The sequence below is a fragment of the Canis lupus genome, chromosome 38 (genome assembly GCF_011100685.1).
Source record: "Canis lupus familiaris isolate Mischka breed German Shepherd chromosome 38, alternate assembly UU_Cfam_GSD_1.0, whole genome shotgun sequence".
NCBI lineage: Eukaryota > Metazoa > Chordata > Mammalia > Carnivora > Canidae > Canis > Canis lupus.
In genome coordinates, this window is record NC_049259.1 from 20729676 (window position 1) to 20743107 (window position 13432).

Here is a 13432-nt window from a genome sequence, read left to right on the forward strand (position 1 = left end):
ATGCGAGTGACAGGCTGACAGCAGTAAGTGGCGCAGGGACACAGTGCAACCTAACCCCTGACGTCCTAGACCTGACCATTTATCTGAGCACTGCCCTTGGTGAGAAGTTGCTCTGTAGTCTTTCAGACTTGCTCTTCCAGGAACTTGAAGGGTGGCAGGGATACATTGGTCTGGCCCTCAGAACCGAGGTGGCTCCCCTGGTCACCTGTCTACACCTGTAAGGCCCGGGTCACCTCATTTCCTGTCACCTCATCTGTTAAATGAGGGCTGGACCAGCATCCTTTCGGGGCCTTCCTTGCGCTTAACACTCCCAGGTGTCTAACCCTCTCCAACAGGCTTGCCATGCACCCAGAAGCAGGCTGCTCTGAACTGAGGTAAGGGGGAGTCCTCTCTCCTGCTCCCTCCTAGGTGCATTCTAAAGCCAGTCCACTCCTTCCAACAGGGTTAGCTGAGAAATCTGAAACAGTACACATTCCAAAACAATTTCATCTTTCTCTTTAGGAATCTCATTTCAAGGGCCACATATTGGCATTTTTCAGCCAGAGACACACTATCTTCATTTAAGTTAAGTTAAGGTGAAGCCATTCTGATGTGGGCATGAAATCTTCCCCACGGATATTTTCTGAGATGAGAAAAGAAGGTCTTTCGGAAAGTAGCTTGCATCCTCTTGCCTGCTGCCATGACTCTTTCACCAGGATATTTGTATGGCTTTTAAAAGGGTCATCGGAAACAAAGATCCCACAACAGTTCCTCTGGAGCACCTTGCTGCATTTAACATCCCTCAGAAATGGAATATGCATATTTGTAACTAGGTCAGGTCCCTCGTGGTAGTTCACTGACATTTCCTCTGGCTTAGTCGTACGTGGAAAATGGAGCTTTGTGGATCGCTATCCCCTGAACTAAAAGACTGCACAGGTTGGAAAAGCATCTTTGCCATTCTGGGAATATATTTGCTATTTGCATTTTAATGTCTTGCTTAGGGCCTGAATTGTAACCCTCCGACTGTCTTTGGTACCCTCCTCTGCTCTCTGGATGGGAAATACAGGAGGACTACCATTCAGAATTTATTTTTAAATGAAGAAGAAGCAGCAATGATTGCAGCAATTTTATGGTTGAAGAAATGAGCAGAGAAATGAGCAGTCAACAACAGGATGGAGTCTAGAACTCTAGACTCTTAGTCCAGTGCTCTTGCCAATACCATGTCACACAGAAATGGAGCAAGTTGCTTTAACTTCTCCATTTGGATTTTCCTGTAAACTTTTTAATGTTGAAAACATCTGTTAGTACCTTCTTTCTTTGGGATGAGTTAACTGTTCCAGTTTATTGAGCACAAGTCAATGGAGCAAGGCTAGAAAAAAAAATCCAAAAAATACCATCTACAGCTTCACTAGATTTTTTAGATTTTTTTTTTTTTTTGAAATCTGCAAAGTGTTGGATAGGTAGCCTGCGGGAGAGGTAATAATCTCTCCTCCAGATGTTTTGAGAATTCTCCTGGAATGCAAATAAATAGTATAGAATTTCATTCCCCTCTGGGCTTACATATTTATTTAATAAATGCAGAACATTTTAAAAGTACATGAATATACTTCAATAGGCTATTTTGACTATATTTAAGGACTGAGGGGAATGGCAATAATTTGCCTAGAAACCAATAACTACTCTCTAAAAGATGTTAGTGATCCAAAAGTCATCTTTTACATTTTATTTGTCTCAGAAAAATTAAAATATGCTAGAGACCTGTTTGGGCTCGAGAGGCCTGAGCCTGAGATAGCTTCTTCGAAGTTTCTGGCACCTGCTTACTGTAGATTATGCTTCTGAATAATTCTGACCTGTGATAAACTAATTAAACCGGAGCTACAGGGGACTCAGGAAGATTATGTCTATTGACTAAATAGTACAATTTTGTGGAGAGTTTAACATACATTTTATTATGTCTGAGACTAAAAGTTATCCCAATGGTATATTTCTCTGAATCAACAGACATGTTCATAGGTGCATGTGGCTATCTCATTATTCAGCAAAACAAATAAATTTTCCCTGGAGGTACATATTTTTGCCACTATGCATATTCTCTTCCTCCCTCCAGAAAACCTTGTGAAGAAGAGTGTGTTACACACAACTGCACGTACTTATGTTTTACAACTGCCAAGGAGCCAGCCTTGAACAATATACAAGTAGATGGGCATGTGTTGATCCTTCTGTTCTCATCTTAAATATTTGTTCATTTAACTGATAGCTATTAGTCCAGTTAGGAGATATTACCACATTAACATGTGAGGGTGATATAATAGACATGGATTTCCTCTTTGACTCCAGGTTTGTGCCAAGAATAACAAATTTTGATTCACTAGGGACCCTTAATGATAACACAGATTTCCTTCTGCTGGATCTTCAACTCATCCTACATATCTCCTTTTGCAAATAGGTAGTGCCTCTCCCCACACTGAACTGCAAATCATCCCAAGGGGATTGAAATAGAGGCAGCAACACCAGGTTTTTGGCCATTAATATTCTGTATTCAACTATTAATAGGGAAATAATATTATTATAATATTATAATATTAATATAATATTATTATAATGATATTAACTATTAATAGGGAAACTGACAGATAAATGAGGATCCATGTGTGAGGTCAAATGCACTTGTCCACTTTCTTGGGCCTCTTATTAGAGTCCTCTTATGCTCCTCAACAAACCAGTAAAAATTCTATGTGAACCACAAAAACTTCAGGGGTCTCCCTTACATTCAACAAAAGGACTTTGTACTTTTAAGCCCCAGTTTTCCTCAAGCTTAGAGTTCAGTTTGGGGGAGATCAAAATCTAGTAGGATGACCAGACAGATGTGCTGTTGCAACAGATAAGGGACAAAGAACTCTGGAAACAGAAGAGTACAGAGCCTTCTATTATGATTTCTCAGTGCTGCAGGGGTTAAAGAGACAGGGTAGGGGTGGAAAGTTATTCCAAAGACAAAATACAAAATATTCATGTCTTCCATTTAGAATTAGAGTTGCAACAAGCCAGCCTTATTGATAAAAGTATGTCTTGTCCCTGGGGCACATGGGGCAGGGCCATAAAATGATTTCCATGGGCAATTGTTACTTTTGCTCTTGTGAGCCCCTCTCTCCACTAAAAATAAAATAAAATAAAACTGTATTTTAAAATTGTGTTGTTAAACAGATGAAAATAATTTTTGACCCTAAAAGTTCTTTTCCCCCACTGACTTTAAAAGAAGTTAAAGTTAAAACATTTCCAGGGGCTTTAAAAAGTCCTGTGAGCTCTAGGCCCACTGTGCCTAATGGTATGTAGGCTCTGATGTTGGAACAACAGAAAACATTGAGAAACAGTGACCTAGTCTAACCCCCTTATTTACAAAGGAAGCAAGAAGCCAAGAGATGAAGTGACTTGGAAACACATGTGGCTCATTAGTAGCAGAATACCGATTTGAATCCAGTTCTGCTGGCACCACCCAGGGTTCTTTCTAGTGTGCCTTTTCACTACACCATCATTTTGGATTCCTTGGACACGTTCCACTACACCTAACTCCACTGACCTTCATGGTTGTGAAATTCCTGATGCGGTCAAATTCAAACATGATCTCGATGTAACCACTGGGGGCACTTTCATTCCTCCAGCCCACGTAGTCATAGCCCGGCCACACGTGGTATTCGTGAGTCTGAGTGAAGTCATCCAGGCCAGACACCCCATCTGTCAGCTGGCCCAACCCTTCAGTCATGCTGCGCAAGCCAGGGGAAAAGACGGGAAAGGGAGAGAGAAATCTAGAATTAATTGCACATTCGAGGAAGAGCTTTTATACCCAGCTTCTTCACCCCAGGGTTTTGTAAGAGTTGATTATCTTGAAGGTTGAAGGATTATGAAAAATCCAGTATATTTTATAATATTGATGCATTTATCCTGCATCAATGGAGAACAAAGAATTTCATACAAATAAATTTTACAAAATACTTAATTGCTTACTCCTTCAGCAGCAAAGCTTTTGAACAATATTTTATCAGGTTATAAGAAAAGCGTTCTATAATCTATTGTATCCTTACCTATTCTTGGAAACTGAATATAATATGCTTTTCAATAATAATTCAATGTTATCAAATTCATTTGATTAATTAATCTATTAATGAGTAAATGAATGAATGGATGGATGGATGCATACAATGAACACTACAGTAGATAGTAGCACTTGACTATCACTCAATAAATAGTCCCAGAGCTTGTTGGAAATTTTTCTGACTCTTCTTTGACTTAATGTTGTCATTTTTCAGTGAATCAATTCCAGAGAAGCCAGTCATGCACTCCTCTACCCCACATCCAACCACCCAATTTGACCCCAAACTAAAGGGGGGAAAGTAATCAATGCCAAATTTAAATACTAATTTATTTCTAATTTTAATTAAATTTGCAGAATACTAGAGTCATGAAATAAAATGCATGAATTACATGAGGGGCTCAGGCATTGGATTTAGTCTTGCTTTCTAGCTTGGCGGGCTTTCCATTTCTGATTGTAAGGCTTTGCTTGATTAGTATATAGGACAATTGTGTATTTATGTTAATTTGGCTATTTCTTATTGGCTTTCTCTTTTTATTTTACCTTCTTTTTATGGAAGGACAGAGCAAGAACTCATCAACTGGGACTCCTCTCTCCTCAAACTCTGCATTTCAAGCTCTAAATGATAGTCAGGAGTCTCCCAAATGAAAATATTGGGATACTCACCCTCAAGCAAAAATACATGTGCCCCTTTAGGTTACATAAAAGTTGTGAATTCACAAAAAATAATTGCGTGATTATGCCAGCCTTACAGATACATTTTTTTATTTATTTGTTCATTGAAAAATGTTTGGCAAATTATAAAATTTGACTGGCCTTATCCACAGTGACCAGAGCCTGGATCTCCCTTCCAAGGATTTGCCATCTTTTTCTTCTCTCTACAGATCAGAAGGCTAGGAGAACATAAGTTTACTTGCAATAAGTATATTTCCCATTGTCCCCAGAATTATAAATCCCCATGAAACTTATGAAAGCAACACAAATGAAAAATTAACTTGTTTTAATCAAAATTAAATCACATGGGGATGGGTAAGGAAAGAAACTTTCCTGGTTTACTTAATCTCCTTTAGAATTGTTAGAAATCACTACAACAAGCATGTACTATCTCTATAAATTTTTTAGTTAAAAAAAGATAACTTTTGCTACTAAAACTATCTAATCCTGAGATTCTGAATTAGGGAGCTTATACCTCATCACTCAGGCACACTCCATAGTGATAACCTCACTACCTCAGCTATAAATGGGAGATGATTGTGTGAAAACTATTGCAATTATTCTTGATCTTCCCTCTGTTACTAGTTACCTGCCTTATTTATCCATTTGAATCCCCTGCTAGTCCCTTAAATTTATAACCCAACTGAAACCCATCACTATCCCTTTCTTAACTAAATATTTCCCCTTAAGTTTCTCATTTCTGCCCATTATATTTTTCTCATATTCAGTGGCTCAAAGTGCCTGGCACAACATGAGCACCAAAATTTTTTTGTTAGTGAATAAATGCCATCCCCAAGGTTTCATCTACCTCTTTTTCTCACCCGACTGTCTCTCCTCTATATCCAATCAGATTGCAAACGACCCCTATGTGAATGTCTCCTCCTCTTGTTCCCACAGTCACCATTTTAGCAGCCTTGGTCCTTCCTTCTTCTCATCTGACAGAATTTGCAATTAGAAAATGTCCCTCGTCACCTCCTCTTTTCACTCTAATCTAACCTTTGCAAGCCTCTTGATTAATCTGTCTAAAGCACAGTTCCAATCATGTCCTTCCTCAGCTTTCAAAATCTTCAAAGATTTGTTCTGTTGGTGATTATGTTGATGATGAAAAGAAAACTCCTCCTCCCCTTCTTCCTCCTGGCCCTAACATTCAAGTACCTCCAAAATAGGACATCATCTGCTCAATCATGCTTCTCATCTACTCTTTTGCTACCTAAGTATGGCTGGTGGTTAAACTATTGATCTTTTTTTTTCTAAAGATTTTATTTATTTGTTCATGAGACACACACAGAGAGAGAGAGAGAGAGAGAGGCAGAGACACAGGCAGAGAGAGAAGCAGGCTCCATACAGGGAGCCTGATGTGGGACTCGATCCCAGGTCTCCAGGATCAGGGCTGAAGGCAGCGCTAAACTGCTGAGCCACCCGGGCTGCCCTAAACTATTGGTCTTTAGCAGACATTCCCCTGAACCTTACAGTGTGTTTCTTCTGTCTTGCGATTCACTCTGCCTCAAATAGAATTTCAACATTCTTTACCTGTGAAAGTTCCACCCTTCCTTGGGGCCCACTTGAGATTTCATCTATTCCATCATGTCTTTGCCAGTTTTCCAAATCAGATAAAAACTTACATGTATTTTTCACTTTACCTTTACAAAATGCTTTTCTCATACATTTTTTATCACTTTAAGCAAACATAAGCAACTTTTATGACATGCAGCCAAGTGTTTTCACTCCCAGTGCTATGCTTTCCTACCATAGCTTACTCGTTTCTTTGAACCCCAGCATACTCATAAGATGTCTCTTAATCCTATGTTTGTATCACAGTGATTTATATCCTGGTTTAGTTCCCATTCCTAACTGTGAGCTTCTTAAAGGTAGGATCAAGGACTTTCTTATATTTTTGAGTACCTGCCAAGTCTGTCCAAATTCCTTGTAGGTAGTAACAGTGGATTAGCAAAGATTTATTGACCTAAATGAATTCAATTGATCTCTGATTTCCTCTATGCCTTGAGTAAATGTCAGTTGGAGTGTGGCTGAATAAAAGGATGCCCAGACAGTTTAAGTGAATGGGGAAGAACAGTGACTAAGCAGATGGAAAGGAAGTAGCTAGAAATTGAATATTGGAGGAGTCAGGTCTTCACTCTCAGGGAGTGGTATCTGGGGGGATTTATTCTTCACACCTAAAACAATAGAAGTGCTCTAATCTCTCACTCCCCTTCCTGAGACTAATTTCTCCCTCTCTCAACCACTAGAAACCTCCAACATCTAGTCTGGACTTAACCTCTCTCCCAGGCTCAATCTTTGCAGACAAAGACCAAGTTAAGAGAGAGAAAAGTGTTGAAGTGGACTAGAAGAAGAATGGCAAGGCTCAGAGTGAGGTGAGATAAGTGGGAACACTTCTCATCCAACCCTAAATTCCTACCATGTCCAATCATACTCTTCCACCATGGTCCTCCATAGGTCCATTTCAGGACTTCCCACTGGTCCTTTCTGCTGGTCCCAGCTTGAGTTTCTGCTACAATCAGGCCATTCTTGTCCTCAGCCCTTTCCTCTGCTCCCTTCTACCTGCCTTCTCTGCTCTAAATCATATCATCCTAGAAACTCTCCTTGTCTCTCATAAGCCTTATGAGTCTCCTTTTCATGACTTCTAAAGCATTTATATGTATGGGGTTCATTCTTCCTGAACTTCATGACTTAGCTTATTTAGTATACTTATAATTTCAATCCTTCTAGTCCTTTGTCTCCATAGTCAGACCATATGTCCTGTTTTAAGGGTCAAAAAAATATGGCTACCATACTTAGAGCTATACCACAATTTCAGCCTTTGTTTTATGTAATTTTCTATTTCTCTGTCTTCCCAAACTAGGATCTAAGTTCCTTGCAGAACTCCATATTTTACTTCATCTAAATTATCTCACAATGCCTAATACAGGGTCTAAATAAACACCAGTTGGTTGACCTGTTGATTAATTATTAATCCCAAGCCATAATAAAATATTACTCTCTTCTAGTAGCCACATTCTCATTCTGATGACCAAAGTTTCCGAGAATTTACCTGTACCCAACAGCTCCATCATAGACAGAATCATTCAGATAAATGATGGAGCCTCCAGGGAGTACAAACTGCTGTCCAGCTGGAGCATTGTAAGACACCAAGCCATCTGCCAAAGGAAACACAAATGTGTCAGTGCCTCAGGAAGGAGATACACCTACTGCTCAGACCAATTCTCACAGGGAGTTACATAAGACTGCAAGGATGCAATCGTGTTCAGTGTGTCTGCATAGGACTTAACCTGGGCACAAAAGGAGCACGGCTGAGGAGCACTCCTCAGTGGCAGTCAGTGAAATGAATCAGAATGCATCATTTAGAGCATACAGCACCAAATCTTGGTGGAGAAACAATATCCTTTCTTGACTCTAACCTAGAGGGAATCACATCACTCCAGAGATTACTAATCCCATACCTCTCCGACCTGTTTGCCTTTATTTTCCAGGGGTTGGGGTTTTTTATAAGGTCTATAAGCTCTCTGTCTCTGGAGACCTACCTAGCCAGACACAGCCATAAAGCTCCACCCGCATGCACACATTCATGGAGTGGTCAGTGACTGGAATGAAGCGGACAAATCTGGCCACGATGGGTGGCTCCAAGTCCTTTAGGAAAATGTCATAGGGGTTACTATTCCCATCCAGCACCTGAGGAAAGAGAAGAGAAAGAGCAGGAAGATGCTATGAGGTTACACTGACTCTTCCTCATCACCCCTTTCATGGACCCTCTCTTTTGAATTGAAGGAGAAGAATGTATCCACTTAGCTGTCTCAGCAGCCTTGATATTCCTCCCAATAGCCCCAGTCCACCCTCCCTCATCCTCGGTCAGACATTTACAAGGGCATGCCAGGTGTGTGGATGCACATACCTACAAGACAGCCTGCGTACTTCCTCTTCTAGCCTAAGTCAAAATATGGTCCTGGACATCTCAGGGTCTAGATGTCTCTTCTTCCTACCTGTTTCCCATGCCGGTTCCGCCAAGAGATCCAGCGAGTGCCATCCCGACTGTAATTGATCTTGTACATGGGGGCAAACTCAATCCCATGGCCCCCGGCATGGCGCCCTTGGGTCCCCACCAGAGTGATAAAGTGCAGGGTGTGCAAGTCAATCTGTAGGAACTCCTTCAGGTCATCGGGTTCCACTGGAATCTCAGGGCACCAGGCTCCATCCCCGTCTTCTGAGTCCAGCCTTGAGACACAGGGTTAGGGAAACAGAGAGAAACCATGAAACTACAGTTGTTTACCAATCCACAGCAAGCAACTGAGGGGAGAGAGCAGGCTGGGTTCCCACTCTAAAAAGACTCTTCTGGTCTCCCTTCAAGCCTTACTGCCATCACCCGTGGTCAGTCCCCTGTCCCTGAGGCACTATGAAACCCAGAGAAACACAACCAGGGCCTAGAGGCTTTCAGATCAGATGTAGTCTTTACTTCTCATCCTGATTTAAAGGTCTCAAGGGAAATGAAACCTTTTCTACCCTATACCCCCCCCATGAGTCATTTTACCACCCCCTTCCACATTCAGTCCCAACATAACAAGGGTGGCCACCCCTTGCTTGGATATCAAGTTATAGGAAGGAGGAGGGAGGGATCATAAGATCCCCAGTGTGGGTTATGTAACGCAGTGGAATTTTAACCAACAGGATGGGCATGGCGGCCCAGCAGAAAGCCATGGGAACCCATGATGAGAGTGAGGGGTAGGAGCATGTCAGGGGAGTAGTAAATAATCTGGTTTCATTTTATTACCTCTAAACTAAACTACCAGTGAGGAAAATTGTGAAATAAGTATAAGGTTTATTTTGGGAACCTCTTACCACTTTCCCTCTTCCCTGGAATGTCTCTTTTCTTACAGATGTCACCTACTCGTTGTTCTCTTCCAACCCCACCAACCCACTCTCATCTTTCACATATGAAGAAATTATAGGGAAGGTTTACTAAGATTGCTTTTCTTATGGGAGATTCCATTTTAACAGAAATCAACACTTTACACTAAAAGAATTAGATTCCAGGAGGAGGAGGATTGCGCTCTAACAAGCAGAGTAGTCTTTGACAAGGGTGTTTATTGCTTTAGAAGATCCCTGCTATTAGGCCACTAGGAACCCACCATACTCTTTATAGTTGAGGATGGCCCTTCTATGAGGTATCCTTGAGAGAAGGGAAGAATTTATTGGAGGCCTCAGCATATGCTTACAGCCTTGATGCTTTGCACTGTGAGTGATGTTTCAGAGACACCCACTGAGAAGAGGACCGGGTCTCCTAGCTCCCAGTGCCTTAACTTCATCTGCACCTTCTCCTACCACTGTCGCCAGCTTCCTGCAGGTGCTCACAGTGAGAAGGTGAAGTAAAGCAAACCACTGCATGTCAATGAACCCATCTGTTGTGGCCATAGTGGGGCAAGGTCTTGTGGTTGGGATGGGGTTGCCAGATGACCATTTAGTACCAAGCCCTGAATTCTCTTCCTGAAAATATACAGAACATGACAGGCCCACTTGATGTCCTTCTCTCATGCCTTCCAGCTCCCACCAAATACTACTCTTCTTCCCCAGTCCCTTGAGTCAGAAAACGTATTCCAACCCAGGACTCAGGCTTTCTTGGGGTATCCATCCTCACCTTCCATATTTGGCAGCTGTGGATTCTGACCACTGACTGGAAGCTGTGATGTCCTCATCTGGAATGTGGCCTCCTGACATGCCCAGAGGATAGCGACATATGGCTGGACCAAGAGAAACCGAAGAAAAAAAGAGAGGAAATACTTTTCTTTTTATTTCCAAAGATCCCCTGCCCCTTGTAGGAATAATGTAATTGATTATTGGACAGGGAAACAGAGGACTAAAATTTTCCAAAGTCTTTCTATGACCCCAGTTTGATCACCCTCTCTCAGCTTTTTCACCCTGGCCCTCCCTCCAAACTTATTAGTGTCCAATCCCTTGAGCACTGACCTTCAGCCACACCTATCTTTTGGTCCAAAATCTGACAAATAATGTAACATAATGCACTGTCCTGATTTATCCTTTTATTTGGCAGTAAGCCCATGGCCCGTTCCCATTCTCCTATTAGCAAATGTACACTTCTAACCAGTTTCCCAACTGTGCTGAGTCATCCGCACAGTCAGCAGATATTACCTGTGATCCAAAGCATTCTTTTTTCTAGGTAGGTGATTGCACAAAACTGTGGAACAAAGCCAACAAAGCCAACAAACTCAAAAAGCCAACAGACTGAACACACAGCTTTGGCCCCCAACAGCACCATGTTTTGGCCACTGGCTAAAAATAATAGCCTCTGGAGAGGGACTTCCATCCCCAGCCAAGACAGAGTAAGAGGAGCCAGACTTACTCTCCTGGGTGAAACAATCAAAAAATGGACAAAGTACACAAAACACTGGATTTCAATACAATGAATATCAGACAACAGAGGACGACAATCCCTGAGAGACAGAGGACAAAGATAAGTCCTACAGTGGCACCAGTTTACTACTGTGACAGATTCAGGCTGCAGCACAGTGAGTGAGAACTCAAGCAGAGTCTAGAGGATTCCCCAAATCAAGGAGACAAGGGTCTGGAGAAGCCATGGGGATCTTGGGTTGCCAGAGAAATACAGGATTAAATACAGGATTCCTAGCTAAACTTAACTTTCAGATAAACAGGGGTGCCTGGGTGGCTCAGTCAGTTGAGTGGCTACTTTCAGCTCAGGTCCTGATCTCGGGGTCCTGGGATCGAGCCCCACATGGGACTCCCTGCTCAGCGGGGAATCTGCTCCTCCCTCTGCCCCTCACCCTGCTCATGCTCTTTCTCTCTCTCTCTCAAATGGATAAATAAAATCTTTAAAAATAATAATAAATTTCAAATAAGCAATAATTTTAGTGTAAATATGTATGATGTAATTTTTATTTTTTTGTATGACATAATTTTTAAAGAAGCAGGCATGTGCAGAAGCAGATGATAGAACATATAATGAAAAAAACAATCAAAACTAATTCAGAACTTATATAGAAGTTAGAATTTAAGAAGAAGAGTATTAAAACAGTTATAACTATATTGTACGTGTTCAAAAATACAAGGTCAGCCACTGTGGGAAACAGTACAGAAGTTCCTCAAAAATTTAAAGAAGAATTACCATATGATCCAGTAATTCTACTACTACTGGGTATTTACCCAAAGAATACCCAAACACTAATTTGAAGAGATGTGTGCACCCCTATGTTTCTTGCAGCATTACTCACAATAGACAAGATATGAAAGCCACTCAAGTATTCATTGACTGATGAATGGATAAAGAAGAAACAGTATATATATTTATATATATGTATATATTACTCAGCCATAAAAAGAATGAGATCTTGCCACTTGTAACAACATGGATGGACCTAGAAGATATAATGCTAAAAGAAGTAAATCAGAGAAAGACAAATACCATATGATTTCGCTTGGATGTGGAATTTGAGAAACAAAACAAATTTTAAAAAGAGACACACACACAAAAAAATCAGTCTCTTAAATACAGAGAACAAACTGGTGGTTGCCTGAGAGGAGGTGGATGGGGAAGATAGGTGAAATAGATAAAGAAGACAAAGACTACACTTATATTGATGAGCACTGAGAAAGTTGAATTGTTGGATCATTATATTGTACACCTGAAACTGATACAACACTGAATGTTAATAATACTTGAATAAAAACAAAAAACAAAAATATAAGGAAAGCTACAAGTGATATAGAAAGAATATAAATCAAATTTTAGAGGTGAACCTGACTGAGAAAATATACTGGATAAGATTAAAGGAAGGTTATACATTAAAGAAAAGATCGGTGAAATTAAAGACAGCAATAGAAATCATCCAAAATGAAACCATGACAGAAATAAACCAAATAATCAACAATAAAAAATAGAACACTAGTTAATTTTGGAACAATTTCAAACATCTTACTATACATGTAAATGGATTCCTTAAAGAAGAGGAGAAAGAAAGACCAAAAAAGTATTTGAATAAAACATGGTAGAATTTTCTCTCAAATTTGAGAAGCTCAATGACCTGAAGCACAAGAAACATGAAGAAAATTATGCTACCGTACATCATGATCCAACTGGTTAAAACAAGTGATAAGGAGAAAAGCTTTTAAGCTGCCAGTTTTAAGCAGTTTTTTAAGTTTTAAAAGAACATATCATGAACAGAGGACCAAAGAAAATGACAGCAAATGTCCCATTGGGAATGGTAATTACATAGTAAATATATAAGATGAGTTTCCATGTTATTTACATCTTTTTAAAAGGTAACTGACTATTTAAACAAAAACAGTAACAATATACAGTGGGTTTTGTAATATACACCAAGATGAAATGCATGAAAACAATAGCATAAAGGCTAAAAAAGGTAAAATGGAAGTTATCCTGTTGGAAGATTTTTATACCCCACATGAAGTGATATAATATCACTTAAAGATAGACTTTATTTAATTAAAGATTTACATGGCAAATCCTAAAGCAAGCACTAAAATAATATTTTCAAAAAGATTTATAGCTAATCAGTCAGCAAGAGGTGAAATGGAATCATAAAAATTTCAATTCACTGAATAGAAGGCAGAGAACCACAGATAAGTTATAAGTAAAAGGATGAAAAAAAGACA

General features: G+C 40.2%; 1 protein-coding gene and 1 long non-coding RNA gene across 14 annotated transcripts in view; one reads left to right on the forward strand and one right to left on the reverse strand.

Moving 5' to 3' along the window:
- The window catches only part of DDR2 (discoidin domain receptor tyrosine kinase 2), a 149868-nt gene that overhangs the window by 25110 nt on the left and 111326 nt on the right, over positions 1-13432 (reverse strand). For all 7 annotated transcript variants that reach the window (XM_038586245.1, XM_038586249.1, XM_038586247.1 and 4 more), the window contains 5 exons: positions 10422-10524; positions 8773-9004; positions 8317-8464; positions 7827-7932; positions 3554-3737 (listed from right to left, as the gene is read on the reverse strand). In XM_038586245.1, coding sequence (XP_038442173.1) covers positions 3554-3737; positions 7827-7932; positions 8317-8464; positions 8773-9004; positions 10422-10524 — 773 coding nt within the window. The remainder of the gene's footprint in view (positions 1-3553; positions 3738-7826; positions 7933-8316; positions 8465-8772; positions 9005-10421; positions 10525-13432) is intronic.
- LOC111094605 overlaps positions 1-13432 on the forward strand; it is a 72871-nt gene that overhangs the window by 14935 nt on the left and 44504 nt on the right. Inside the window, exon 3 of one of the 7 annotated variants that reach the window (XR_005385793.1) lies at positions 4623-4772. The exons of the other annotated variants lie outside the window; for them this stretch is intronic. This is a non-coding gene — a long non-coding RNA (uncharacterized LOC111094605). Of the gene's footprint in view, positions 1-4622; positions 4773-13432 lie in introns of those variants that run through there. 7 annotated transcript variants of the gene reach the window in all.